The sequence below is a fragment of the Neovison vison genome, chromosome 2 (assembly GCF_020171115.1).
Source record: "Neovison vison isolate M4711 chromosome 2, ASM_NN_V1, whole genome shotgun sequence".
NCBI lineage: Eukaryota > Metazoa > Chordata > Mammalia > Carnivora > Mustelidae > Neogale > Neogale vison.
The window spans coordinates 63,512,496-63,539,883 of NC_058092.1; the positions used below are offsets into that span (position 1 = coordinate 63,512,496).

The following is a 27,388-nucleotide window of genomic DNA, read 5'->3' on the forward strand; positions in this document are numbered from 1 at the left end:
AGACAAACTAGATTTTTAACCCAAAGAACTTAGCAAGAGATGAAGGACATTATGTCATGATTAAGGAGTCAATACGTCAAGAATATCTAACAATAGTAAATATCCCCCAACTTGGGAGTGCTCAAATATACAAATCAATAAAAAATATAAAGAAACTCATAACAATACAATAGTACCCCTACATGTCTTCTAAGCAAAAAAAAAAAAAAAAAAAAAAAAATCAAAAAGTAAACAATGGCTTTGAATGACCGGCAAAACCAAATGAACTTAACAAATATATTCAGAACATTTCATCCTAAAGCAGCAGAATATACATTACTTTCAAGTCCAGTTGGCACATTCTCCAGAATAGATCACAAACTAGTCACAAATCAGCACTCAACCATTACAAAAGGATTGAGATCATTACCATGTGTATTTTCAGACTACAAACACTATGAAACTTGAAGTCAGTGACAAAAATTTGGAAAGACCACAAACACATGGCGATTTAAGACCATCCTACTAAAGAATGGATGGGTTAACCAGGAAATTAAAGACAAAATGAAAAAATACATGGAAACAAATGAAAATGAAAACATACCTGTCCAAAAACCTTTGGGATGGAGCAAAGGCAATCCTAAAAGGGAAGAATATTGTGATACAAGCCTATCTCAAGATGCAAGAAAAGTACCAAATATACAATCTTACACGTAAAAGGAGCTAGAAAAGGAATAACAAATAGAGCCTAAAACCAGCAAAAGAAGGGAAATAATAAAAATTGGAGTATGAACAATATAGAAGCAAAAAAAAAAAGGCAAAAACAGTAGAGCAATGAATGAAACTAAGAGCTGGTTCTTTGAAAAAAATAATAAAACTGATAAAATATTGGGCTTATCAAAAAGAAAAGATCATAAATGAATAGGAGAGTTAAATCAGAAAGAGGAGAGATCTCAACCAACACCACAGAAATACAATTACAGGAAAGTATGAAAAACTGTATGCCAACAAACTGAGCAATCTTGTGGAAATGGACTAATTTCTAGAAACATACGAACTACCAAAACTGAAACAGGAAGAAATAGAACCCATAACCAGCAACAATACCAAAACTGTAATCAAAAATCTCCCAACAATACACTATGTTTATTAAAAAATAATTTTTAAAAATCTCCCAACAAGCAGAAGTCTGGGGCCAGAGGGCTTCCAAGGGGAGTTTTATCAGACCCTTTTCTTTTGTAGTTTTCACATCTAGTGTGCATCCCAATGCATGGCTCAAACTCACAACCCTGAGATGAAGACCTGAGCCAAAATCAAGAGTCAAGACACCCAACTTAGTGAACGACCTGGGTCTCCCTCCACCATACATTTAAAGAAGTTAATACTTATTCTCAAAGTGTCCCCAAAATAGAAATGGAAGGAAAACTTCCAAACTCATTCTAGAATGCCAGCATTACCTTGATTCCAAAACCAGACAGACCCCACTATAAAAGAGAATTACCAATATCCCTGATGAACATGGATGCAAAAATTCTCGACAAGATACTAGCAAATCAAATTCAACAGTACATCAAAAGAGTTATTCACTATGATCAAGTGGGATTTATTCCTGGCTACAGGGGTGGTTCCATATTCACAAATCAATCAACATGATATACCACATTAATAAAGGAAAGAATAAGAACCATATGATCCTCTCAATAGATACAGAAAAAGCACTTGACAAAATAACCATCCTTTCTTAATAAAAACCCTCAACCCAGTAGATATAGTTGGAACACACCTCAACATCATAAAGGCCATATATGAAAAACCCACAACTAATATCATTCTCAATGGACAAAAACAGAGCTTTTCCTCAATGGTCAGGAACAAGACAGCGATGTCCACTATATTACTATTTAGCATAGTACTGGAAGTTTTACCCTCAACAATTAGACAACAAAAAGAAATAAAAGGCATCCAAATCAGCAAGGAAGAAGTCAAACTTTCACCATTTGCAGACATGCTACTCTGTAGAAAACCTGAAAGACCACACACACACACACACACACACACACACAAGCTAGAAGTAATACATAAATTTGGCAAAGTCACAGGATATAAAATCAGCATCAGAAGAAATAGGTTGCTCGTCTATACACCAATAATGAAGCAGCAGAAAAAGAAACCAAGGAATCAATCTCATTTACAATTGCAACAAACCCCCTAAGTTACCTAGGAATAAACCTAACCAAAGTAATCTGTACTCTGAAAACTATAGAAAACATAAAAAATTGAAGAGGGCACACACAAAAATGGAATAACAAACATTCCATGCTCACAGAGTGGAAGAATGATTATTGTTAAAATGTTTATACCACCCAAAGCAAACTATGCATTTAATGCAATCCCTATCAAAATACCACCAGCAATTTTCACACAGCTAGAACAAACAATCCTAAAATTTGCATGGAATCACAAACAAACCCAAATAGCCAAAGTAATCCTAAAAAAGAAAAGCAAAGCTAGAAGCATCACAATTCCAGACTTGAAGGTACATTACAAAGCTATAATTATTGAGTACCATCCTGATGGTACTGGTGGTACTGGCACAAAAACAGACACATAGATCAATGGAACAGAAAAGAAAACCCAGAAGTGGACCTACAGCTATATGGTCAACTAATCATTAACAAAGCAGGTACAAAATCCAATGGAAAAGGACAGTCTCTCCAACAAATGGTAAATGGTGTTGGGAAAACAAACAGAAGAATGAAAGAATGCAGAAGAATGAAATGGGAAAACAAACAGAAGAATGAAAGAATGCAGAAGAATGAAATTCAACCACTTTCTTAGACCATACACAAAAATAAATTTAAATTGGATTAAAAACCTAAATGTGAGACACAAAAACATAAAAATCCTAGAGGAGAACATAGGCAGCAACGTCTTTGACCTCAGCTGTAGCAACTTCTTCCTAGATACATCTCCGAAGGCCAGGGAAACGAAAGGAAGAATGAACTATTGGGACTTAATCAAAATTACAAACATCTGCACCGCAAAGGAAATAATCAACAAAACTAAAAGGAAGTCTATGATTGGGATTTGCCAATGACATGTCTGAAAAAGTGTTAGTATCCAGAATCTATAAAGAATTTATCAAACTCAACACCCAAAAAACAATCCAATTAAGAAATGGGCAGAAGACATGATAGATATTTATCCAAAGAAGACATCCAGATGGCTAACAGACACATGAAGAAATTCTTAACACCACTCATCATCAAGGAAATGCAAATCAAAACCACAATGAGATATATATATATATATATATATATATATATATTTATAATTTGCAAATATCTTCTCCCATTCTGTCAAGTGTCTTTTGGTTTTGTAGACTGTTTCCTTTGCTGTGCAAAAACTTTTTCTCTTGATGAAGTCCCAATAGTTCATTTTTTTAAATATTTTTTTAAAGAAAGTATTTTTTTTAATTTTATTTATTTATTTGACAGAGAGAGAGATCACAAGCAGGCAGAGGCGGTGGGGGGGGGGGCAGCAGTCTCCCTGCTGAGCAGAGAGCCCGATGCGGGACTCTATCCCAGGATCCTGGGATCATGACCTGAGCCAAAGGCAGCGGCTTAACCCACTGAGCCACCCAGGTGCCCCCAATAGTTCATTTTTGCCTTTATTTCCCTTGCCCTTGGCAATGTGTCTAGGAAGAAGTTGCTAGGGACGCCTGGGTGGCTCAGTTGGTTGGACGACTGCCTTCGGCTCAGGGCGTGATCCTGGAGTCCCGGGATCGAGTCCCGCATCGGGCTCCCAGCTCCATGGGGAGTCTGCTTCGCTCTCTGACCTTCTCCTCGCTCGTGCTCTCTCTCACTGTCTCTCTCTCTCAAATAAATAAATAAAATCTTTAAAAAAAAAAAAAAAAAAGAAGTTGCTATGGCTGCGGTTGAAGAGGTTGCTGCTTGTGTTCTCCTCAAGGATTTTGATGGATTCCTGTCTCACATTTAGGTCTTTCATCCATTTTTAGTCTACTTTTGTGTGTGGTTTAAGGAAATAGTCCAGTTTCATTCTTCTGCACGTGGCTGTCCAATTTTCCCAACATCATTTGTTGAAGAGACTGTCCTTTTTCCACTGGATGTTCTTTCTGCTTTGTCAAAGATTAGTTGACCATAGAGTTGAGGGTCCATTTATGGGTTCCTATTCTGTTCCATTGATCTATGTGTCTGGTTTTGTGCCAGTACCATACTGTCTTGATGATTACAGGATTTTCATAGAGTTTGAAGTCCGGAATTGTGATGTCACCAGCTTTGGTTTTCTTTTTCAACCTTCTCCTGGATATTCAGGATCTTCTGTGGTTCCATAAAAATTTTAAGATTATTTGTACCAATTATGTGTATGAAGTTGATGATATTTTGATAGGGGTTGCATTAATTGTGTAGATTGCTTTAGGTAGCATAGACATTTTCATAATATTTGTTCTTCCTATCCATGAGCATGGAAAATTTTTCCATTTCTTTGTGTCTTCCTCAATTTCTTTCATGAGAATTCTATAATTTTCTGAGTATAGATTCTTTGCCTCTTTGGTTAGGTTTATTCCTAGGTATCTCATGGCTTTGGGTACAATCGTAAATGGGATTGACTCCTTAATTTCTTTCTTCTGTCTTGCTGTTGGTGTATAGAAATGCAACTGATTTCCATGCATTGATTTTATATCCTGACACTTTATTGAATTCCTATATGAATTCTAGCACTCTTGCAGTGGAGTCTTTGGGTTTTCCACAAAAAGTATCATACCATCTGCAAATTGAGAGTTTGATTTCTCCTTTGCTGATTCGGATGCCTTTTATTACTTTTCGTTGTCTGATTGCTGAAGCTAGGACTTCTAGTACTATGTTGAATAGCAGTTATGATACTGGACTTCACTGCTATGCTCCTGACCTTAGGGGAAAAGCTCTCAATTTTTCCCATTGAGAATTATATTCACTGTGGGTTTTTCAAAGATGGCTTTACGATACTGAGGTATATATACCCTCTATCCCTGCACTGTAAAGAGTTTTTTTTTAAATATTTTATTTATTTATTTGACAGACAGAAATTAAAAATAGGCAGAGAGGCAGGCAGAGAGAGAGGGGGAGGCAGGCTCCCTGCTGAGCAGAGAGCCCAGTGTTGGGCTCGATCCCAGGTTCCTGGGATCATGACCTGAGCTGAAGGCAGAGGCTTTAACCCACTGAGCCACCCAGGAGCCCTTATTGTGAAGAGTTTTAATCAAGAAAGGATGACATACTTTGTCAAATGGTGTTTGTGCATCTATTGAGAGGATCATATGGTTCTTGTCCTTTCTTTTATTAATGTAATGTATCACACTGATTGATTTGTAGATGTTGAACCACCCCTGCATCCCAGGAATAAATCCCACTTGGTCATGGTGAATAGTCCTTTTAATGTACTGATGGATACTACTGGTGAGTATCTTGGTGAGAATTTTTGCATCCATGTTCATCAGGGATATTGGTCTGTAAATTTCCTTTTGGGTGGGGTCTTTGTCTGGTTTGGAGATCAAGATCATATGGCCTCATGAAATGAGTTTGGAACTTTACCTTCCATTTCTCTTTTTTGGAACAATTTCAGAAGAATAGGTATTAATTTTCTTTAAATGTTTAGTAGAATAGGGAAGTTCTCTGCTATAATTTGCTCCATATACCTTTTGTTCCTCTATTTCTTATTCTGGGATCCCAATTACTCTAATATTGTTTCACTTTATGGTATCACTTATCTCTCAGATTCTCCCCTCATGATCCAATAGTTTGTCTTTTTCTCAGCTTCTTTATTCTCCATCATTTGGTCTTCTATATCATTAATTCTCTCTTCTGCCTCATTTACTCTAGCATTTAGAACCTCCATTTTTTATTGCACCTCATTAATAGCCTTTTTGATTTTGACTTGGTTAGATTTTATTTCTCCAGAAAGAGATTCTCTAGTATCTTCCATGCTTTTCTCAAGCCCAGCTAGTATCTTTATTATCGTTATTCTGAACTCTTGTTCTGACATCTTACTAGTGTCCACATTGATTAGATCCCTGGCAGTTGGTACTGCCTCTTGTTATTTTGAAGTGAATTTTCCATTTTGTCATTTTGTCCAGAGAAGAATAGATGAATGAGAGAACAAAATGCTAGAAGGGTAACAAGGACCCCAGAAACATGTACACTAAAAAAATTAGAAGAGACCCAATACCGGGTGGAACAGAAAAAAAAAAAAAAGAAAGAAAGAAAGAAAGAAAAAGAAGAAGAAGAAGAATATTATCAGGCTGGTGAATAGAAAAGATCCACATGCTAGATTTTTGGTGTATTTTGGTCTGTTAGAAGAAACTGCCTCTCAAAATTTTAAAAGAAAGTAAAACATATATATACAAAATAAGGCTAAAGACAATGGAGGAATGGACTATGAAGGTAAAAATGAAGATTTAAGAAGATTTTAGGAAAATATAAGTTGGTTGAAAAAAGAAAGAAGGAAAAATAAATTTAAAAAAGAGAAATATTATGATCAAGCAGGTGGATAGAACAAAATCATACACTAGATTTAGGGCATATTTTAGTTAGAGGAATCTGTATCCCAACATTTTGAAGAAAGAATGTACATATGCACAAAAAGTAAGGTTAAATATAAGGAAGGGTTAGAATATGACTGTAAGAGTGAAAAAAAGAAGATGTTCACTTGATCTCAGCTAAAGGCTGAGAAGCGATGAAAAAAAAAAGATTTTAAAAAAAGGAATTGATAAGTCAGTTGAAAAAGGAAAGATATATATTTTTTTAAAGATTTTATGTATTTATTTGACAGAGAGAAATCACAAGTAGATGGAGAGGCAGGCAGAGAGAGAGAGAGGGAAGCAGGCTCCCCGCTGAGCAGAGAGCCCAACTCGGGACTTGATCCCAGGACCCTGAGATCACGACCCGAGCTGAAGGCAGTGGCCCAACCCACTGAGCCACCCAGTTTTTAAAAAAGAAATAGAACAAGAAAGAAAGGAAAGGAAAGTAAGGGAAAAAAAAAAACAACTTTAAAAGACTAAAGGATCATGGGGGGTAAAAGTCATGAATTCTGTGCACTGTATTCCCCTAGCACTGGAGTTTTACAGTTCTCATTGATTAGTAAACTTGGTCTTGGCTGGATGTTCTTGATGATCTGCTGAGGGAGGGGCCCACTCCAGTGATTCTCAACCCCAAGGTGGAATTGTGCTGCCCCTGCCAGAGGCTGGGCTAAGGAATCTGCTCAGTAACTTTTGTTCCCTGGGGTCTTTCTGTATAGCTTTAGAGGTCAAGAATGAAAATGGTGGCTTCCCAATGTCTGGCCCTGGAGGAGAGAGAGTTCAGGGCCCCAGTCATCAGTGAGCCCTCAGAGAAAAGCAATCACTCCTCTTTTCCTGGTCTCTGGCCACACTCCATGCTCACCAAGCCTGTGACTGAGCGTTTGTATCTCCAGCATATGCTCCTGTTTGGAGTCTCCAAACCATGTAGATTCCTGCAGTGCACTCTCCTGCCACTCCTCCTGGGAGAGGAAGGGTAGTCTCCCCAGATCTGTCACTTATTGGGTCCCTGCTCAGTAAGTAGTGGCCTGACTGTGCTGCAGATCATGGTTTATGGCAACCCTGAGCTGACAGTCCACCCCTTGGCTCACTCTTTGCAGCCAGCTTGGCTCTAATACTTGGGAACTCTGCTGCACTCAGGCTTATGGATCTCTCTGTGACCCTGAGGATTCTGAGGCCACACTGCCCCAGGAAGGGTTCCATCCCATCCCCATTCCCTCCCCACCTTCACCCCTGCTTAGCTGCTGGAGCAACATACCTCACCAGAGTAGACTTCTAAAAGTTCTGAATTTGTGGTCCACTGCTCTATCACTTGCTTGGAGCTGGCTGATGGAGGCTCCCTCCCCTTCATGGTCTATCTTCCCATATATCCTCAGAATCATTTCTTGGCACATCCTACCTTCCAGAAAGTGGTCATTTTCTGTTCATATTGTTGGTTTTATTCTTTTCTTCAATCTCTTGTTGAATTTGCATGTGTTCAGAATGGTTTGATAACTGTCTAGCTGAATTCTGGGCACCAGAAAAAATTTAGGTCTCCTACTCCTCTGCCATCTTAGAGCCAGGTTTTTCCATTTCCATGTTTTTGGCAATGTTTATTTCTTCTTCTTCTTCTACTTTTTTTTTTTTTTTTAAGATTTTATTTATTTATTTGACAGACAGGGATCACAAGTAGGCAGAGAGGCAGGCAGAGAGAGGAAAGGAAGCAGGCTCCCTGCTGAGCAGAGAGCCCAATATGGGGCTCGATCTCAGGACTCTGGGATCATGACCTGAGCCAAAGGCAGAGGTTTTAACCCACTGTGCCACCCAGGTGCTCTTTGGCAATGTTTCTTGACCACCTCTTCCTTACATAAATAACCTGTCAAGATTTTCCTTGATACAAAAATAGAGATTTCATTATGTTTGGCCAGATTATTGCTACAATGTTAATGAACTATGTTAGCCTCCTGGAATTTACTTTCCAAATCCAGACATACTGTGCTGAATAATTACCAAAGGTGCAGGACTAACTTCTGTCTGCAAGTTTTCATGAGGACACGCAAATTACACTTTTAAAACCTCTACAGGGGCACGTGAGTGGCTCAGTCAGTTAACTGTCCAACTCTTGGTTTCAGCTCAGGTCATGATCTCATGGGTCGTAAGATCAAGCTCTGCATCAGGCTCTATATGCAGCGGGAATCTGCTTGTATATTCTCTCCCTTTGCCCCTTTCCCTGTTCTCTCTCTCCTCCTCCTCTCTCTCTATATCTAACTCTCATTCTCTCTCAAATAAATAATTTTTAAAAAAAATGAATGAAATAAAAGCCTGTATAATTTGCTATAGCAAGGCTATGGAACCAAACCCAAGAAACTGCACCAGGGTTCTCTAGTAGTACCTAAGATTTTGGGTGAATTTCTCTCCTCAGCATCTCTAAAATTTACTAACATTCCTAGTTTGCCAAAAAGGGCCCTTCCTTACCACCTATAAGACTGGAACCCTGTGCCATTCCAGTTTTACTGGAACAGTGTTGTAAGCATTGACTCACCATACACAGTCAACTTGTTTGTTTGTTTTTCTTTAATAATGTGCTTGTCAGACATGTTTACATGAAAATTATTCTCAAATATGACATTCCAGGTATAGCCTTGGTTACATAACCAATTTGTTTAATTATATCCTAGTAAACAGGAGTACAGTTTCATTTTGAATATTGCCATAAAGTGTAAAGAGGTTCGGAAAATGTTTCTTAATTCTAGGGACCCAATGAGAATCAGACACCATTTTAAACTTTCAGTTTACAAAAGCACAATCCACTAAATTGAGGAAAGCCTAAGAATGAAAAAGGGTTTCCTCATATATTCATAGAAGCAGAACATCACAAATGCATGAACAACATTCCAAATTATGTAACCCTGATTAAGCTCCCCTGATTGGCTCATTCGGTTCTCTGTAATTGCTGGCTCTTGAGTCAGTAAACTGCTTTCAAGAAGCTTCTCCTTTCAGACTAAAGAGTCTTAAGAAATCCTGACTTAGTCTAATGGTATGTTTTAAAATTTGTCTAAGCTATGTCCACTTCAAAGTCTATACCCAAAAGACGAATCTTGGAAGTAGTTATCAATAGTTCCAAGTAATGGATCCTTTCCATGAGGCTTTAAGACTGTCCCTGAATGCACAAAGTTTGGCCTGTAGCTTATAGCAGAACCTTCAAGCTAGCATCAGAGTAAAATAGAAACTATCTGCAGATGACTGTCTTAGCTCAGGCTGCTATAATAAAACAACTGTTAGGCTTCAACCTCCAATGTTTGATGTCTCAAAATTCTGGAGTCTGAAAAGTCCAATATGAGAGCACCTGCCCACATCTGTGTTGTAGACCGTTAACTTCTTATATCCTCACATGGCAGAAATAGGGTCAGAGAGCTCTCTGGGGTCCCTTTGTACAGGCACTAATCCCACCCATAAGTACTCCTCTTTTCTGTGACTTCTCAAACCCTCACTTCCTAATACCATCATATTGGGGACTAGAATTTCAATATAAAAAGTTGGGAGAGGGGACAGATACATCTACTCCATTGCAATGACTAAGACTGAAGGTTATTACCAACTTTTTATGTTGAAATTCTAGTCCCCAATATGATGGTATTAGGAAGTGAGGGTTTGAGAAGTCACAGAAAAGAGGAGTACTTATGGGTGGGATTAGTGCCTGTACAAAGGGACCCCAGAGAGCTCTCTGACCCTATTTCTGCCATGTGGGGATATAAGAAGTTAACGGTCTACAACACAGATGGGTGGCTCAGTGGGTTGAGCCTCTGCCTTCGGCTCGGGTCATGATCCCAGGCTCCTGGGATCGAGTCCCGCATCGGGCTCTTTGCTCAGTGGGGAGCCTGCTTCCCTCTCTCTCTCTCTGCCTGCCTCTCTGTCTGCTTGTGATCTCTGTCTGTCAAATAAACAAATAAAATCTTTAAAAAAAAAATAGAATGGAAGTAAAAAAAAAAAAATCTCAAAAGCACAGTGCATAACTGTTTCACAAGAATTTAACCACTATTTCCCCTGAGGGAAATGACATTGGCATATCTCCAGGTCCTTTTCATAAAGCCACAATTTTGGCTATGTTTATATTAATGACATTTTAACTATACAAATATTTAAGCTAAAGAAGAGTGAGTTGATCTGATTTATTTATCAACATTTCCTATGTTGCTCACACAATAGTGCTGATAATTAAAAAAATAATGGAGCACATAAAGTAAACTTAATTATTTCTAACATCTTTTCATTTTTTTAAAAAGATTTTATTTATTTATTTGACAGACAAGAGATCACAAGTAGGCAGAGAGGCAGGCAGAGAGAAAGACCATTTTTTAAATTTTTAAAATATTTTATTTATTTATTTGACACAGAGAGAGATTGAACAAGCACGAACAGCAGGTAGCTGCAGAGGGAGAGGGAGAAGCTGTCATGCATATAAGCAGGGGGAGTGACAGAGGGAGAGAAGCATGCTCCCACTGAGCAAGGAGCTCAATGTGGGGCTGAATCCCAGTATCCCAAGATCATGACCTGAGCCAAAGGCAGATGCTTAACCAACTGAGTCACTCAGGCAGCCCAAAGACCATAAATATTAACCCAGTTTTATATAGCTATACATATCCTTTTATATCTTAAAGTGGAAAAAAAGAACCATTTATTAACTTGACTTAAAGATATCATTTATTCCATAGTACATTGAAATAAGAACCAAAAGTATATAAACTTAAAATTATGCTCAGTAATCAAGGTTTTAATATTCTATCCAAGAAACAATCTAGGCTTGTCATGATAATAATTAATTAACCCAAACTAGTTAAATTTCCTAAAGTTCTTTGCAATTACCTTTAATCTGACATAATTGAAAACAGACTTACTGTTGGAAAAAAATGTTTGTTAGAATTATGATTCAATTTAGTGGAAGCCAAATTTATAATTTTAAAAATCTTAAAATATATGTAGGAGTTAGGTTAGCCAATTTGACCAATAAACCAATATAAAGAGTCAGGAAACTCAGACTAATTTAGATCTTCATTAAAAAATAAACTAGTGAGGTGCCTGCTGGCTCAGTTGGTAGAGCATGTGACTCTTGATCTTGAGGTCATGAGTTTGAGCCCCACATTGGGGGTAGAGATTTCTTAATAAATAAAAATTTGAAAAAAAAATGTTTACATGTTAAAAACTTTCTAAACTGTACATATACTACAATATATATACTTAATACTGAAAAGCAAAGAAAATAACAGATAACTGTTTTTTTTCATTAACCCAAATAACTAGGCCTCTCTGATCTGCCCAAAGATTCATCTTACTTATGTAAACTTGAATTTTTAAAAATTTTCTGGATAGCAGTTTGTATATGAATGATTTTTTTTTTTTTCTCATTTAAAGTCTAACCCATTTGGCTCAGTCAATTAAGCATCTGCCTTTGGCTCACATCATGATCCCAGGGTCCTGCGACCGAGCCCCACATTGGGCTCCATGCTCACCATGGAAGTGTGCTTGTCCCTCTCCCTCTGCTCCTCCTGCTCACTCTCTCTCTCTCTCAAATAAATAAATAAATATTTACAACAAATAAATAAATAAAATTAAATCTTAAAAAAAAGTTAATTTTTTAAATTTTCTGGTAATTTGGGGATTATTTCATTTATATGAGTGCTTATTTATAAACCAATCAGAAGAGAGATCTTTAATATGAGGCACAATCTAATCTGTTAATGTATACTGTATACTGCTCAGAAGTAGGAAAGTATTTCATAGGCATACAATGAGAAGCAAAGGCCTTCCTTAATTAAAGACATGTAGACACACTGAGAACTTAAAACTTTCAGATCTAAAACAGATTTAGCCAAAGGCTGAAAGTAAATTTGCAAGTGTAGATCGCAAAGAGTTCCTCTCCTTCCCAACAGGTATTAAATTCTTAACTAATTAGAGCTCTCTCATATACAGAAAAGGATGAACAAACCAGATTCTCTGTCATCTCTCACATAAGAGAAAATAAATTTCTGTCACGGACAGAGATCACCAAATGGACCATAAAAACACAGTCCAAATCACAGTCACCAATGAAGATTAACTTACAAGCCGGGCCTGAAGTTAAAACAAAAACAAACAAAAACAAAAAATAAAATCAGTAAGGAGGGCAAAAACTCTACAAATAGAGTCAAAAGGTCCTTACTGACACATGAGAATCACTCTGTGAGCCAAGAAAAGCTGTATCTCAGCTTAAGTAGATCTTGATGTACTGTGCTCAAGCAGTGCAGTTTACTTGGCTGTATCTGTTGACCTACTTGGACATCTACGTAGATGACTTCTAAAACTTCTAATTTTCAGAATGGTAAAATCATAGTGCATATAGATATAAAATAAACACATATGAAACATTTTATGTCATTAATCTGGGAGGGAACCAATATGACATTAAAACCAATTTAAGGGGTGTCTGTGTGGCTCAGTTGGTTAAGTGTCTGCCTTCGTCTCAGGTCACGCATGATCCTAGGGTCCTGGGATTAAGCCCCATATCATGCTCTCTGCTCAGTGGTGAACCAGCTTCAGCTTCTTACTCTGCCTGCTGGTGCTTTCTCCCTTTCTCTCTCTCTGCCAAATAAATAAAAATAAACAAACAAATAAATCCAATTTAAACCTTAGAACTAGATGTCTCAAATATTGTTTTAAACAGCTAAACTTCAAGGTCTTTTTTACAGTTCATAATTAAGGAACAGGATTTTCTTTTCTTTTTTAAGTTTCAAGTTTTTATTTAAATTGTAGTTAGTGAACATACAGTGTAGTATTAGTTTCAGGTGTAGAATTTAGTGATTCATCACTTACATATAACACCCAATGCTTATTACAATACGTGCCCTCCTTAAAACCCATCATCCATTTAGCCCATTTCTCCACATCAGGATTTTATATTATTAAATGTTTTTCTTCTCCAACTTTATCTAAAAAGTTTCTTCTAAATGGCTTCAGGGGCACCTGGGTGACTCAGTGGGTTACACATCTGACTTTTTTTTTTTTTAAAGAGCAGACATATTTTAATGTACAGAGCTTTAAGAAAAAGAATTAATTTGCCATATTTTTATTAGATTGTAATAGCTAAGTAATAGTGCATAAAATCATGTATCACAAAAATATAAACCATATATGTAACTGAGCTGTCTCAGTAGACTTTGATAGTAGCATATATATACTGCATCATAAACTCAATTACCAAGAAAAAAACACAACTGATCAAGAAAATGGAAATTCACTACAAAACAGTATAAATTAAGGTATTGTTTTGTGTAAATAAAGTGTAAATAAAGGTACTATTTTGCACCTAAAATCACCTCTTGATTTCAGTTCAGGTCATGATCTTAGGGGCGTGAGGTTGAGCCTGGAGTTGGCTCCAGGCTCAGAGTGGAGTCTGCTTGTCCCTCTCCCTGGGCTCCTCACTGCACTGCACTCTTTCTCAAATAAATAAATAAATAAATAAATAAATAAATAAATAAATGGCTTCAGAATTCTACTCCTTCTATACCTCCACCTTACCTATCCAGTTCCTTTTGATATTACTTAGTTAGAAAGGCATGTAATTCTAAGACCGTAAACAAGATTTCTTTTCTTTTCTTTTTTTTTTTTTAAAAGATTTTATTTATTTATTTGGCAGACAGAGATCACAAGCAGGCAGAGAGGCAGGCAGAGAGAGAGGAAGGGAAGCAAGCTCCCTGCCAAGCAGATCGAGACATGGGGCTCCATCCCAGGACCCTGAGATCATGACCTGAGCTGAAGGCAGAGGCTTTAAACCCACTGAGCCACCCAGGTGCCCCTGTAAACAAGATTTCATTTACTTGATTGGAATAGAAAAATGGAAGAGAAGAAATATCAGAAATGTCATACAATATATAGAAGGTAATATATCTTTACAAGAGGGATATGGGTCATGGAGCATATAATATTCTGCTTCTACATTTGATATTTCAAAATAACTCAGTTACGTATTTCACTGATTCCAAAATGCACATTTTTTTCATATTTAACATCTCAAAAATCTGATTACGTTTATGTTCATAGCCATTGGCTGTTTTTTTCCACATTTGTTATCTTTTCAATTGGGATGCATCTTATAATCAATGGCATCTTAGGTGAAATACGGTATTGTTTTGTCCTGGAAATGCTATTCCATGACATAAAGATGTTAGAACAGACTACAAACAGTTTAGATGCTGGAAGCTAATGAAACTAAGTTCATAATCACAATCTAGGCTTTGAACAAAATTGTAGGTAAAGAAAAACTTGTTTCATTTGCATAATATGTAATGGTGAACAAACCAGACACAGCTACAGTTCCCATAAAACTCAGTGACTACAGCAACATCGTCCAACAGAAATATAATATGATCTTATGTAATTATACATTTTTTAATAGTCACATTTAAAAAAGTAAAAAGAGGGGCATGTGGCTGACTCAGTTGGCAAAGCATGACACTCAGACTCTCAGGGTTGAGAGTTTGAGCCCCATGTTAAGTGTAGAGATTACTTAAAAAAAGACAAGCAAAGGGGATAAAAGGTAAAAAGCAGTAGGTGAAATTAATGTTAAGAATATAGTTTTATTTATCCCAATATGCCCAAATATTACTTCAACAATTAGTACTTTTAAAATTGTTAATGAGATATTTTAGTTTATTTTTCTGACTAAGTCTTTGAAATAGGGTGTGTGTTTTATACTTTACAACATATCTCAATTCAGATTGGCCGTTATCTCAACTATCCCATTTAGCTATATTACACAGCACATGTCTATAAGTAGAGATGAACATGTTTTTTGTTTTTAAATATTTATTTTAGAGAAAGAGAAAGCAAGCAGGACAGAGGGAAAAGCAGAGTGAGAGAGAGGGTAAGCACAAATTGGGGGAGAGACAGAGAGAGAGGGAGAGAATCCTTGAGCAGACTCCCCACTAAGCACGGGGTCCAATACCAGGCTTGATCCAGGACCTTGAGATGATGACCCAAGCTGAAACCAACCCAAGCCAGATGCCCAATGGACTGAGCCATCTTGGTGCACCAAGATGAAATTATTTTTTAATCAATATATATTTTTTGTAGCTACTTTTCTTTGGAGGGGAGATATTTTTATTTTTTGAAGAGGTAAAATATACCAAATTTCAAAAACACTAGGGTATTCAGTGAAGAATAAGCCTTCTTTAATCCTGTTCCCAGCAACCCTCCTTCTGTAGGCAACTGCTTTTAGTAATGCTGTTCATTTGCAAATATATCCACATATTTTTCTCCTTTGTTTTCCACACAAGTAGTAGTAGCAGCAGCAGCAGCAGCAGCAGCAGCAGCAGCGTACTATATACCCCTGGGCACTTTCTGTTTTTGTTTTTACTTAATGTATTTTGGAGATCTTTCCATAGCAATGTATACAGAGCTTCCTCATTCTCTTTAACAGCTGCATCATCAATACAGTATAGTTTATTTAACCTTTCAATGGTAAATAAGAAATTTGTAATCTTTTGTTATTGTAAAGACTGCTCCTGGAGAGTCTGGGTGCTACAGTGGGTTGGAAGTCTACCTTTGGCTTTGGTCCTGGTCTCTGGGTCCTTGGGATCCAGCCCTGCATGGGAAAGACTGCTTTTCCCTCTCCCTCTGCCTGCCACTCCCCCTGCTTGTTCTCTCCCCGCTCCTGTCAAGTAAACAGATAAAATCTTAAATAAAAAGAAAAAGACTGCTGCTTTGAATATTCGTGCACATAGTCACTTCATACTCAAAGGACTGTATGTATTTGTAGGATAAATACCTAGAAATAGAACTGCTGAATGTAATTACAAGAATTGCTAGAACACACACTTCCTATACAGATAACATTTTATTCACCATTGTACCACTAGAACCTAGAATAATATTTGGCACATTCTAGACATCCAATACTTATTTGTTGAATGAATTTATAAAGTAGGAATTGAGGCTTGTTTTTTCATTCTTTCAGCAGTTACTGATTTAATCTGAATGGCACTTTTTGGATCTGATGCTTGTATTATTATTTTGAGCATTTCTTTTTTAGGAAGTCTGACCACTCCTCCCAATTGTTTTTCCTTCCTCTATCACATCCCTCCCCCATCTGACTTAGAGGCAAAACAAAGCTGGGGAAATTACACTAATATTTAGGGCATTTTTTTTTTTAAGACTTTTGAGAGATATTTGAGAGAGCGGGAGAGAGAGATATATAGAGCATATAAAAGGGGGGAGGACAGAGGGAGAAAGCCCAGCAGACTACCAGCTTACCTATGCTCAGCAGAGAGCCTTACAAGGTACGCAAGGCAGGGCTTCATTCCAGGACCCTGAGATCCTGACCTGAGTCAGTGTCAGAGACTTAACCCACTGAGCCACACAGGCATTTAGGGCAGACTTTTTTTTTTTTTTTTTTTAAAGATTTTATTTATTTATTTGACAGGGAGAGACCACAAGTAGGCCGAGAGGCAGGCAAAGAGAGAGAGGGGGAAGCAGGCTCCCTGCTGAGCAGAGAGTAGGGCAGACTTCTTAAGACAAAAAGTATTAGGGCTATAGACAGTCATCAATTAATGGTACAAGGATCAACTCACCAGAAATAGATGCTAAACTTACATGCATTTAATAAAGTAGCTTCAAACTATAAATGAGAAGACTGATTACAGGGAGAAAGAAATGAAATCTATCATCATAGCAGATTCTACACTCTTAATTATTGATAGCCCATATATGTCATTGTGTCAGAACACTTCTCCAAATCGTTACTGAATGTTAATACACTGTAAGGGTATAGGGTGCCAATATTTTCTAATGGGTGCTCAAAATACTTAAGTATGAAAGATCCAAGGAAGCACAAATGAAAATATCTGTAATAACACCCCTAGCAAATCTGAATATAGTCGGAAGTTTGTGAAAAGAACATGGATGGTCTTTTTTTTTTTTTTTTCCAAAAGCAATTTACAAAACTTCCAGCTAGTAGCACTTGCTGAAGAAGTGAAGGGAGTAAGAGAGCCACATCCGAAACAGAAAAGGCGAACAGGAGGGACATGTAAACATTTTAACATTCACTCAGAACACTGAATACTTCCTACATGCAAGAATTCCACTAATTACCATCCACTCCAGATCTTCAGAGTTCAAAGAGCCTCAGGAACAAATTATTTTTTAAAAGTAATTCAGATACATATTACTTAAAACTCAAACACATCAAGGTCACCACAGGACGAGAAAATGACCGCCAGAAAACTTGGGTTCAGGCAGCGAGGACAGCTATGAGCATTTGGCGGGGTCCTAGGGCAGCCAAGCAACTGCTCCTTCCTACAGGCGGGAGTGTGGTCAGCTATGCCGGGAAGGGGCCTGGGGGGAGCTTATGCGCAGGCGCGTGCCGCCTAAATCTACCCAGGAACAGTGGAAAGTTCTCTTTTCCGTCTCAGACATGGTGAGTGAGGCTGTCCTTTCCTGTGACTGAGCGGGTGGCGATTAGGTGGAGTAATATTGAGCAGCTCAGTCGTTCTAATTGTTTACCAAATATTGGAGAACAGTTGGGTTAAGACACCGGCCGTGAAAGGGATTTCTTTAGGGTTCAGAGAGAGTGAAGTATTACTCAGCGTTTTTTGCAGACCTCGCGGGCGCACGTACGGCTTCTAATTTGATCTAGGCTTCCTCCTACGAGGCAGGCCTCAAGGTTCAACGGCCCGATCTTAACTCCTCAAAAAAGCCAGGCCAGTCGGTGGTTCTTTTTTTCCTTTTTTTCTATATTTTATGGCTCAAAACCGATAAAGTCATTACTGATACGTTCTTTGAAGATGCAGTAAATTTCAAGTGGGATCTGATGGAAATTCACTAATTTTTTTTCGGTAATGGTCATGACCTACTTAGAATGAGTTTTAGCTGTCTCGATTACAGTAAGAAATGCGGGGAACTAGAGCAGAGTCCTCATTACCTGAGGGCTTGTTGCAAATGAAGAAACTAAGACTAAAGCTGGAGAAGATGAAACTAAACGAACTTATTGATAAGTTGATAATCTAGGATTAGTAAAATTTAATTAAAGAACTTACCCGCGAATTATGGGCTAGCTTTATTTTATATATAAATATTTTACATTTTAATTTTAATGCTTCAGTTTTCTGCTGCATGTAAACGACGTTCTGAATTGGCAAGATGGGCTGTTTTGTAGTGTTTATTTTACTTTTTAAGTGAAAGATAAGCAACAACAGATGAGGGTAATGATTTTTTGGGTCAGTGATGAGCTGGCATGTATTCTGAATCCGAAGCTGATTATTACTATTTTAGCTCTAGAATTACTCTGAGACCTGAAAAATTACCCGAATCTTCCGAAGAGCTTTAGTGCCTAATTTCTTTCTGGTCAGATACCTAGTTTTTATATAGAAAGTTCTGTGCGGCAAGGTGAAGTTAAGGTGAAAAGTTCAGATGTATATTAAATATATACACTGGGGTCAAGCATAAAAAAATGAACAAAGTCACTGCTTTTTTGTTTTGAAAGGGCACACCGCAGAAGGATGTTGTTATCAAGTCAGATGCACCTGACACGCTATTGTTAGAGAAGCATGCAGATTATATCGCGTCCTATGGCTCCAAGAAAGATGATTATGTATGTATGATTTTGTGTTGAAAGTTCGTTTTATTTTGAAGAAATGACAGTCTTACGCATGAACAGTAAATGGGTCAGTATTTGTGGCCCGTGTTTCTTAAAAATGGTAACTCTTGCATGCGGAGGACTGAAGTTCTCTCCATGGGTGCAGTGAGTGTACCTTCGTATCAGAATTAACCAGGGTTCTCAGAGGCTTTGATAGATAAAATAGATTCCCCATCTGCCTAGATGCTTAAGAGGTTTGAGGTAGAGAAGAGATTTGTATTTTTGTCCTTGAGGTATTACTTCCAAGGTCAGTGATGTGTTGGCATGTATTACCTGAATATATGGCTGATGTGTAATAACACTTTAGCTCTAGAATTACGCTGAGACCTTGAAAAAGTTTTACCTTAAGTTTCAAACCTTGAAGAATAGTTACCCTCTTTGGGGGCTAAGTAATGAAACTGAAAGTAAATTTTTCCCTGTAGTATCCAAACAACAATTAATTTACCATTTTGGGAAACATTGATGAATTGGTGACCTGTTAAATTCCCTAAGACTACTCACCAGACTGAAACTTTAACATGTGTTGCATTGGTGACCAGCAAAAATTTATTTCTGATCTGATACCAGTTTTTATGTCTCTGAGTAGCTTCTGTTAGCTATTTAAACTTTTGCATGCCTTGGCTATTTTGGTTTAAAACTTGTACCATTTACTAATAGGTAGTAGATAGGCTTTGTACATAGTCCATACATTAATAGAATTGATACTTGATAAGTATGATGTAGGTACCCTGAAAGAAATACTCTGTCCCCAAACTTGAAAAAAGTTGGTATATTTTTTTACTTATACGTCTGGTTAGATCTTAAGAGAGATTAAAGTCCTATTTGTATTGTTAGTTGCAGGTGAATTTATCGTATGCATTGCAGATACTACCCTCTCCTAACCCCCAGTATTGATAGCGACAATTTAAAATTAAGACTGATGTTAGGATGAATTGAATTAAACAATAAGTATGACTAGTTTTTACATGTTCTATCACTTTAATAACCCTGCATCAATTCAAACTGGCACATTAAAATAATTGTGTATTTTAGGAATACTGTATGTCTGAGTATTTGAGAATGAGTGGTATCTATTGGGGTCTGACTGTAATGGATCTCATGGGACAACTACATCGGATGAATAGAGAAGAAATTCTGACATTCATTAAGTCATGTCAACATGAGTGTGGTGGAATAAGTGCCAGTATCGGACATGACCCTCATCTTTTGTATACTCTGAGTGCTGTCCAGGTAAATACTAAAATTAATAGTCTTGGTAGTGTATTCTCTTACCTGAGAATGGAGAAAGTGAACTGGGTATTAGGAACATGACAGTTGGTATCTGTCAAAAGTTTCCCTAATCTTTTCAAATGAAGCCTGTATTTTACAAGGTCAATGATGTGATGGCATGTATTAGCTGAATCCAAAGTTGATGTAAATTGTAAAATTACACTGAGACCTTGAATGATAAAATGTTTATTTTCAGTATATGTAAATAATTTGAAAAATCACCAGGTAGAGTTAAGTGGTTTAATTTTGATAATAGTGAAGATCCACGATTATGATTTGAAAGTCTACTTCTGGGGGTGTCTGGGTGGCTCAGTAATTAAGTGTCTTCCTTTAGCTCAGGACTGAGCCCTGCTTTGGACTCACTGCTCAGTGGAAAGCCCGCTTCTCCCTCTCCCACTCCCCCTGCTTGTGTTCCTCTCGCTGTCTCTAACTCTTGTCAAATAAATAAATGCAATCTTCTAGAAAAATACTATAAAGTCTACTTCTGTATATGTAAGTTAGTACAAAGTTTGGAATACGAAGTTGCAATTTATATGGAGGAAATAAATTCTTTGTTACTGGTTTGGGTTTGTTGATAAAGCCTGTGGCATAGTAGAAGATAGTCTGCACCTTTGCAAAAAGGTCACAGTGTGCATAGACAGAAGGACATGCTTGACAGTTTAAAGGGTAGTTGAGGAAGAACGTCGTTAGAACAAACGTAGCAGTGTTGAAGAAGTATTTACTTAATTTGTTTTGTTTTTGTTACAGATTCTTACTCTGTATGATAGTATTAATGTTATTGATGTAAATAAAGTTGTGGAATATGTTCAGAGTCTACAGAAAGAAGATGGTTCTTTTGCTGGAGATATTTGGGGTAATGTCAGTCTCATTCATGCTACCCAAAGTACCAATATTAAAATCTGCTCGGGTGTTTATTGTAGTGATAAGATTTGTTGAAAGTTTTTAAGTACAATGAGTTGGAGGCTTTGCTAATAATTATAAGGAGATTTTTAAGTTTTTGATCTTTTCAGGTCCCACTAAGCAGCTGGTCTTACTGAAGTTAAATGGTCTGCTGGAAGTTCCAGCATGCACTGTGTTAGTTTATCAGCATACCAGAGAACTGGAACAGAGGGGGCCAGTCTAAAATTTGAGGTAGGTGAAATTTTTTCCCCCAGTATTTGGTGGCTTTGTAAAGTTTTTTTTTTTTTTTTTAATTATTTAATGAAGAGGGAGAGATATTCAAAAAACTTTACAAACTTACTGGATATTTTAGTGGAGGGAGGGAATAGTACTATACTTGATAAATGTAGATAATCTCTGCTTTAGGGCTGAATACAGTGCAGGCCGGAGAGACCAGCTGCTTCATGGGATGTGAAAATCTACTTTTATATAATAGGGTAAGTTTATTGTCATTGTTAGAAATTGAGGTGTCGTTTTGGTTCTGTGTTACCTTCCCTTTTTGGGTGCTCTAAGCAACTTAAGATAGTTTTGCTGTATTTTTGGCAAATTTTCTAGTTCTTGGATTTCTTAGAAGTGATTTTACTTCAGATTCAGCTTTCGTCCTGCTAATTGAAAAGTAAATATTAAGCTTGAACTCATGGAAATTTAAACATGGTAGTTATACAGTTTGTTTTCAGTTAATTGGCATTATATATTAAGATCAGATGCCTCTGGTAACACTTAGTTTTTATTTAATTTCCTTTTTCTTTTAGGAGAAATTGATACAAGATTCTCTTTCTGTGCAGTGGCAACCTTGGCCCTATTGGTAAGTTTTGAATATTGTATTGGAATAATTAAGTTCCCATGATTATTCTGGAATTCAGTAGGCTTATTTTTTCTATTTGTAGGGGAAGCTAGATGCTATTAATGTGGAAAAGGCAATCGAATTTGTTTTATCGTGTATGAACTTTGATGGTGGATTTGGTTGCAGGCCAGGTTCTGAATCCCATGCTGGGCAGGTAATTTATTAATGTAGATTAAAATACGTAAGTTTTGAGGGGGTAAGTGAAAAATTGGGAAAATATATTAATAGCAGTTTCAGTGTCTGTTACTTATGACTGAAGTTAATTTAAATGTAATATGGGATGTTACATAAGAATTGCTTAAATGCAGATAAACAAAGGCATTTTTATAGTAGTTGTGTATATATTCCCTGTTGGTGGAAGCCGCTGGCCCAGGCAACATAAGTAGGTTTATTATCATGAAAGATACATTTTTATTTTCCACTACTTAACCGCCCTCCCCAACAAAGTTTGTTTATTTAATCTCTGTACCCAGTGTGGGGCTCAAACTCATAACCTTGGGATCAGGAGTTGCATGTTCTTCCAACTGAGACCGCTTTTATTTTCCATTAGTTTTTTTTTTTTTTTTAAGATTTTATTTATTTATTTGTCAGAGAGAGTGAGGGCAGGCAGACAGTGGCAGGCAGAGGCAGAGGGAGAAGCAGGCTCCCTGCTGAGCAGGGAGCCCGATGTGGGACTCGATCCCAGGACGCCGGGATCATGACCCGAGCCGAAGGCAGCCGTTTAACTAACTGAGCCACCCAGGCGTCCCTTTCCATTAGTTTTTAACTAAGTAGATGGAAACATTCTTTTCCCTGCCTATCCTGAATACCTGTTTGCTTGTGCCAGAGAGGCAGTTGTATTTGTAAGTAGTAGTTGTACTATTGTGCATTGTATCTGTAAGTAGGTGTCCAATAAAATTTGCTTTTAGAACCACCTGACTGGCTCTGTAGGTGGAGCATAAGATCTTCATCTTGGGGTTGTGAGTTTGAGTCCCATGTTGGGTATAGAGAGTACTTAAAAATAAAATCCTTTTTAAAAAATTTTTGTTTTTAGCTATGAAGAAATGTTGACAATAATATATCATTGTAGAATTGGATCCTGGAAATAGTATGTTTGAATTTGTTCAATTAGGTATAGGATATTCATGTGTTTGTAGTTCTGACTTGTTAATAGAAAGCAAGTTTTTAGACATAAATGGCATTTTAATTAAGTAGTTTTTATTACTACACTACTGTTGAAAATTGTTATACACATGTACTTTATGTCTGTAATTTTAGATCTATTGTTGCACAGGATTTCTGGCTATTACTAGCCAGTTGCATCAAGTAAATTCTGATTTACTCGGTTGGTGGCTTTGTGAACGACAGTTGCCATCAGGTGGACTCAATGGAAGGCCAGAGAAGGTATTGATTCATAAGATACTGTGTTCTAATAGCTTTATAACTACTATAGCTTCTTGTAAATTGATAATGTGCTTTTACCCCTTCCCCCATTGCAATTTTTCTTCGTAAAAAAATGCTCTTGGCAAAAGTAAAACCGCTGGAGTGGAGATACTTATTAATTATGGTATCCAATTAAAAGACTTGAGGAAAAGATGTGTATGCTGCCTTCTGATGTTCTATGACAAAGCTGTCTTCTGGTCTTTCCAATCATGAAGTGGATTCTGGAGTTACCTGAAGGAAAACAAAAAAATAGCAAATATCCTAGCTTAGAAATACATTTATATTCAGACATAGTATGTATTCTTAAAGTGGCTTTTTCCCTATCTTGAGGGTCATATGTTTTCCAGCCATTGAAATTAAGCTGTTTCTTTAAACTTTTAGTTACAGACCTATACCAGGGAAAATTAGTCCTGCATTAAAAGCTTTCTGTAGGGGCGCCTGGGTGGCTCAGTGGGATAAGCCTCTGCCTTCACCTCAGGTCATGATCTCAGGGTCCTGGGTTCAAGCCGCACGTCAGGCTCTCTGCTTGGCAGGGAGCCTGCTTCCCCCTCTCCTTCTGCCTGCCTCTCTGCCTACTTGTGGATCTCTCTTTCTGTCAAATAAATAAATAAAATCTTGGGGGAAAAAAGCATTCTTCATATTTGGGACCCAATGAGTAGTGTTAAATGAATACATGTATTTTGTACAGAAGTCTCTGTGTCTACTTCGTGGGTGTGAAAGGACAATTTACCAAATCAATGACTTTAAGAATTACATTGCAAAATTTTTATTTAAAATCCTTATTAAAATTTTTAAGAAAAACCCAAATTTTAACATTTTGATTTGGAGAAAAGGGAATCAGATTTTCCTTTGCACATCCATAGTTCTCTTTTGCTCTCACATACTGTGTTCTAAATTGGGTCTGGAAGGGCCATGTAGTAAATGTTTTCACTTCTGTAAGATATATAGTCTTGTTGGCAAGTACATAACTACCCTAAAGAGTAGATGGTGCCATAAGAAACCAGGGGGATAGCTGTGTTTAAGTAAAATAACAGTGGTTTCATTTGAATTTGATGTGATTTTCCTATCACAAGACTGTGTTTTTTGTTTTTCTGTTATTTTGTTTTTGTTTTTTAGACTGTATTTAAAAAACGATTTACGCATACATAAAAAACTTCGGTTGTAGTCTAAGTTAGACTTCAAGGGCTATAGATTGCTGGATCCTTGACAGAAAATAAGATAGGGCATGGTGGTGCTTTTGTCTGGGTCATTGTATTTTTATTTTAGATTTGTTTGTTCAATATTTATGAATAAGTTGGGTAGGGAAAACCCACAGGTGGTTTCTAGCTACTACAGTCCAGTGAAAAACCTGCAACTTTGAACAGTTAGAAAATGGGTCAGGGTTGGGATTGCCAGGAATCTGCACTTAGAGTGTAGGACAGTTTTTTATGTGCTTATGAATCACCCAGCGATTTTGTTGAAATGATTCTTCAGTTGAAGGTGAGATATTCTGCATTCTTTAAACCCAAATGACCTGTGTTTGAGGAGCCAGGCTTTAGGTTATTTTTAAGCAAATTACATACCTACCTGGACAGTACTTGTTGAAAATGCTCTGTCTAGGGAAGTAGAACATATATCACCATGGATTTCATGAGTGTTAACCACCAGCTTCTTGGATAAGGGGCATTCATTGCAGATAAAATAAAGGTACAGGGATAGTTGTTACTGAGTGCCTAAGCTCTGAAACATTTAGTGTGGGTGTCTGTGGATTGAAATGTTTGGTCTTATCCCAGTGATTATCTTTAAATCCAAGTAATTATATTTATGAATTTTAGCATCTTTAACTGTGTATCAGTATATCCCTTAGTCTCCTCCAGCACCCATGTTTGGACTAGAGAATAAAATTGTGGCAATTGCTTGTGGTTTTTTCCCTCCTAGTTACCAGATGTATGCTATTCATGGTGGGTGTTGGCCTCCCTAAAGATAATTGGAAGGCTTCATTGGATTGATAGAGAGAAACTCAGAAGTTTCATTTTAGCATGTCAAGATGAAGAAACAGGAGGATTTGCAGACCGACCAGGAGATATGGCAAGTATATTTCTGACATGTTCATGTAATAGTTACATTGCTTTGAGTTACCTTTATGTCATTTCCAGACTTAAAAATGGATGATATTCAGCGTTTTACTTTTTAAGCAGGATACTTTCTAGGTAACTTTTGAGAATATCTGAAGGGAAAACAAGTTTGCAGAAATTTCTCATCACTTAATTGTCAAAAAAAATTGTGTATGGTAAAAGGTCCTATGTTAAAAAAAAGTTTGAAGTCATCATTTTTAGAAAACTAAGCATTTACTCAAGTAAAGAAAATACAATGGAATCCAATATAACTTGTTCAGAAGTAGGGTTTTAGAAGTTTTCATTTTTGTAATACTCTATAAATTCTTATTTTTTAAATAGGTAGATCCTTTTCATACTTTATTTGGAATTGCTGGATTGTCACTTTTGGGAGAAGAACAGATAAAACCTGTTAGTCCTGTTTTTTGCATGCCTGAAGAAGTACTTCGGAGAGTGGATGTTCAGCCTGAATTAGTGAGCTAGACATTGATGGAGACATGAGACACTGCTTAGTATAGTTTTGCCATCTTAACATTCCTGTAAAGTGCTCAACAAACTTAAAAATGACTACTGTGTTACTATTTTGTATATGAATTGTATTAATTTTAATAAATTATGTAATTATGCATAATGTAAAATAAAGATCTTTATCTTCAGCTTTAGATTTCCTTCCGCAATGCTATTTTTCCTAGTACAGTATTTTGTTTCTGCTTCATTGTATTTATTTGTATGTTTCCTTAACAGCAAACTCAATTTTAAAGAACTATCAAGAAGTCTTTTGTTCTACTTGTTTTTCCCATGTGCTTTTTTCATGTTATATGCTAATGTAAATTGATCTATATCAGTGAGAATGTTAATTGATTAAAAATTGATAAACCCATCCATATATGAATTAAAAGATGCACCAGAATAAATGGCTATTGAAATTTGGGACTATTTCATAAGTTTATGGTTACTTTGAATTGATCACAGTAATTTAGGTAAATGGCACATTGCACCATTTTAGAATAGGACAACATTCTGGACTACATCTTATATTTTAAACATTTCTATGTCAGAATGCCAGCAACCTATCCAAGGAATTGTTGGCCCTAAAGGAAATAGAAGTTCATAGTTTCCACAGTATTTTTTGAAACTTCCAAAAGACTGGAATGAGCACAAGTATTCTAAGACTTACATTATTGATGAAAATAAAGTATTTCAATGAACATTTTTCTTGAAATGGAAGTTGAAATTTTCTCAAGCATGTTGGCAAATTCTAGTAGTTTCAAGAATGATCAGTGGGCTCTTGGCTTGCTCAGTTGGTAGAGCATGCCACTCGATCTTGGGGTGGTCAGTTCAAGCCCCACAGTGGGGGTGGAGTTTACTAAAAATTGAGTAGTGGTGGTTCACTTAGACATCATTCACCAATGTCAATTGTAACATCTTGAGAAAATGCTTACATGAGATTCTTGAAATGTCTACCATTATTTTGACAGTTTACTGAAGAGTTTAGGCTGTTGCCACTATTTTTCTGAAAGTTTGGAATTGGATGGAACATAATCTTAAATGGTATCACTGTAAGTATTTGAAGGAATTTTGAGGATTCCAGTCATTGCATGTGGGTGAACTGTGCTGTGAGACACCTGACT

At 36.9% G+C, this 27,388-nt stretch overlaps 1 protein-coding gene and 3 non-coding genes across 5 annotated transcripts; all 4 read left to right on the forward strand.

Moving 5' to 3' along the window:
• The first annotated feature begins 17,893 nt into the window (after positions 1-17,893).
• On the forward strand, positions 17,894-26,693 carry RABGGTB (Rab geranylgeranyltransferase subunit beta). Of its 2 annotated transcripts, XM_044238484.1 has the most exons (9): positions 17,894-17,972; positions 19,038-19,145; positions 20,223-20,420; positions 21,207-21,312; positions 22,151-22,203; positions 22,286-22,396; positions 23,500-23,625; positions 25,582-25,731; positions 26,100-26,693. In XM_044238484.1, exons 1-9 carry the CDS (start codon positions 17,904-17,906, stop codon positions 26,238-26,240), a joined length of 1,062 nt encoding a protein of 353 aa, XP_044094419.1. In that variant the 5' UTR covers positions 17,894-17,903; the 3' UTR covers positions 26,241-26,693. The 2 variants fall into 2 exon arrangements, with proteins under 2 accessions (XP_044094419.1, XP_044094420.1); XM_044238485.1 differs by lacking the exon at positions 22,286-22,396.
• On the forward strand, positions 18,771-18,849 carry LOC122901626. The gene has a single exon (XR_006383617.1). It is a non-coding gene; the product is annotated as a small nucleolar RNA SNORD45 (small nucleolar RNA).
• LOC122901624 lies at positions 19,437-19,520 on the forward strand. Its single transcript, XR_006383615.1, has one exon. It is a non-coding gene; the product is annotated as a small nucleolar RNA SNORD45 (small nucleolar RNA).
• On the forward strand, positions 20,560-20,631 carry LOC122901625. Its single transcript, XR_006383616.1, has one exon. It is a non-coding gene; the product is annotated as a small nucleolar RNA SNORD45 (small nucleolar RNA).
• Positions 26,694-27,388: the final 695 nt, after the last annotated feature.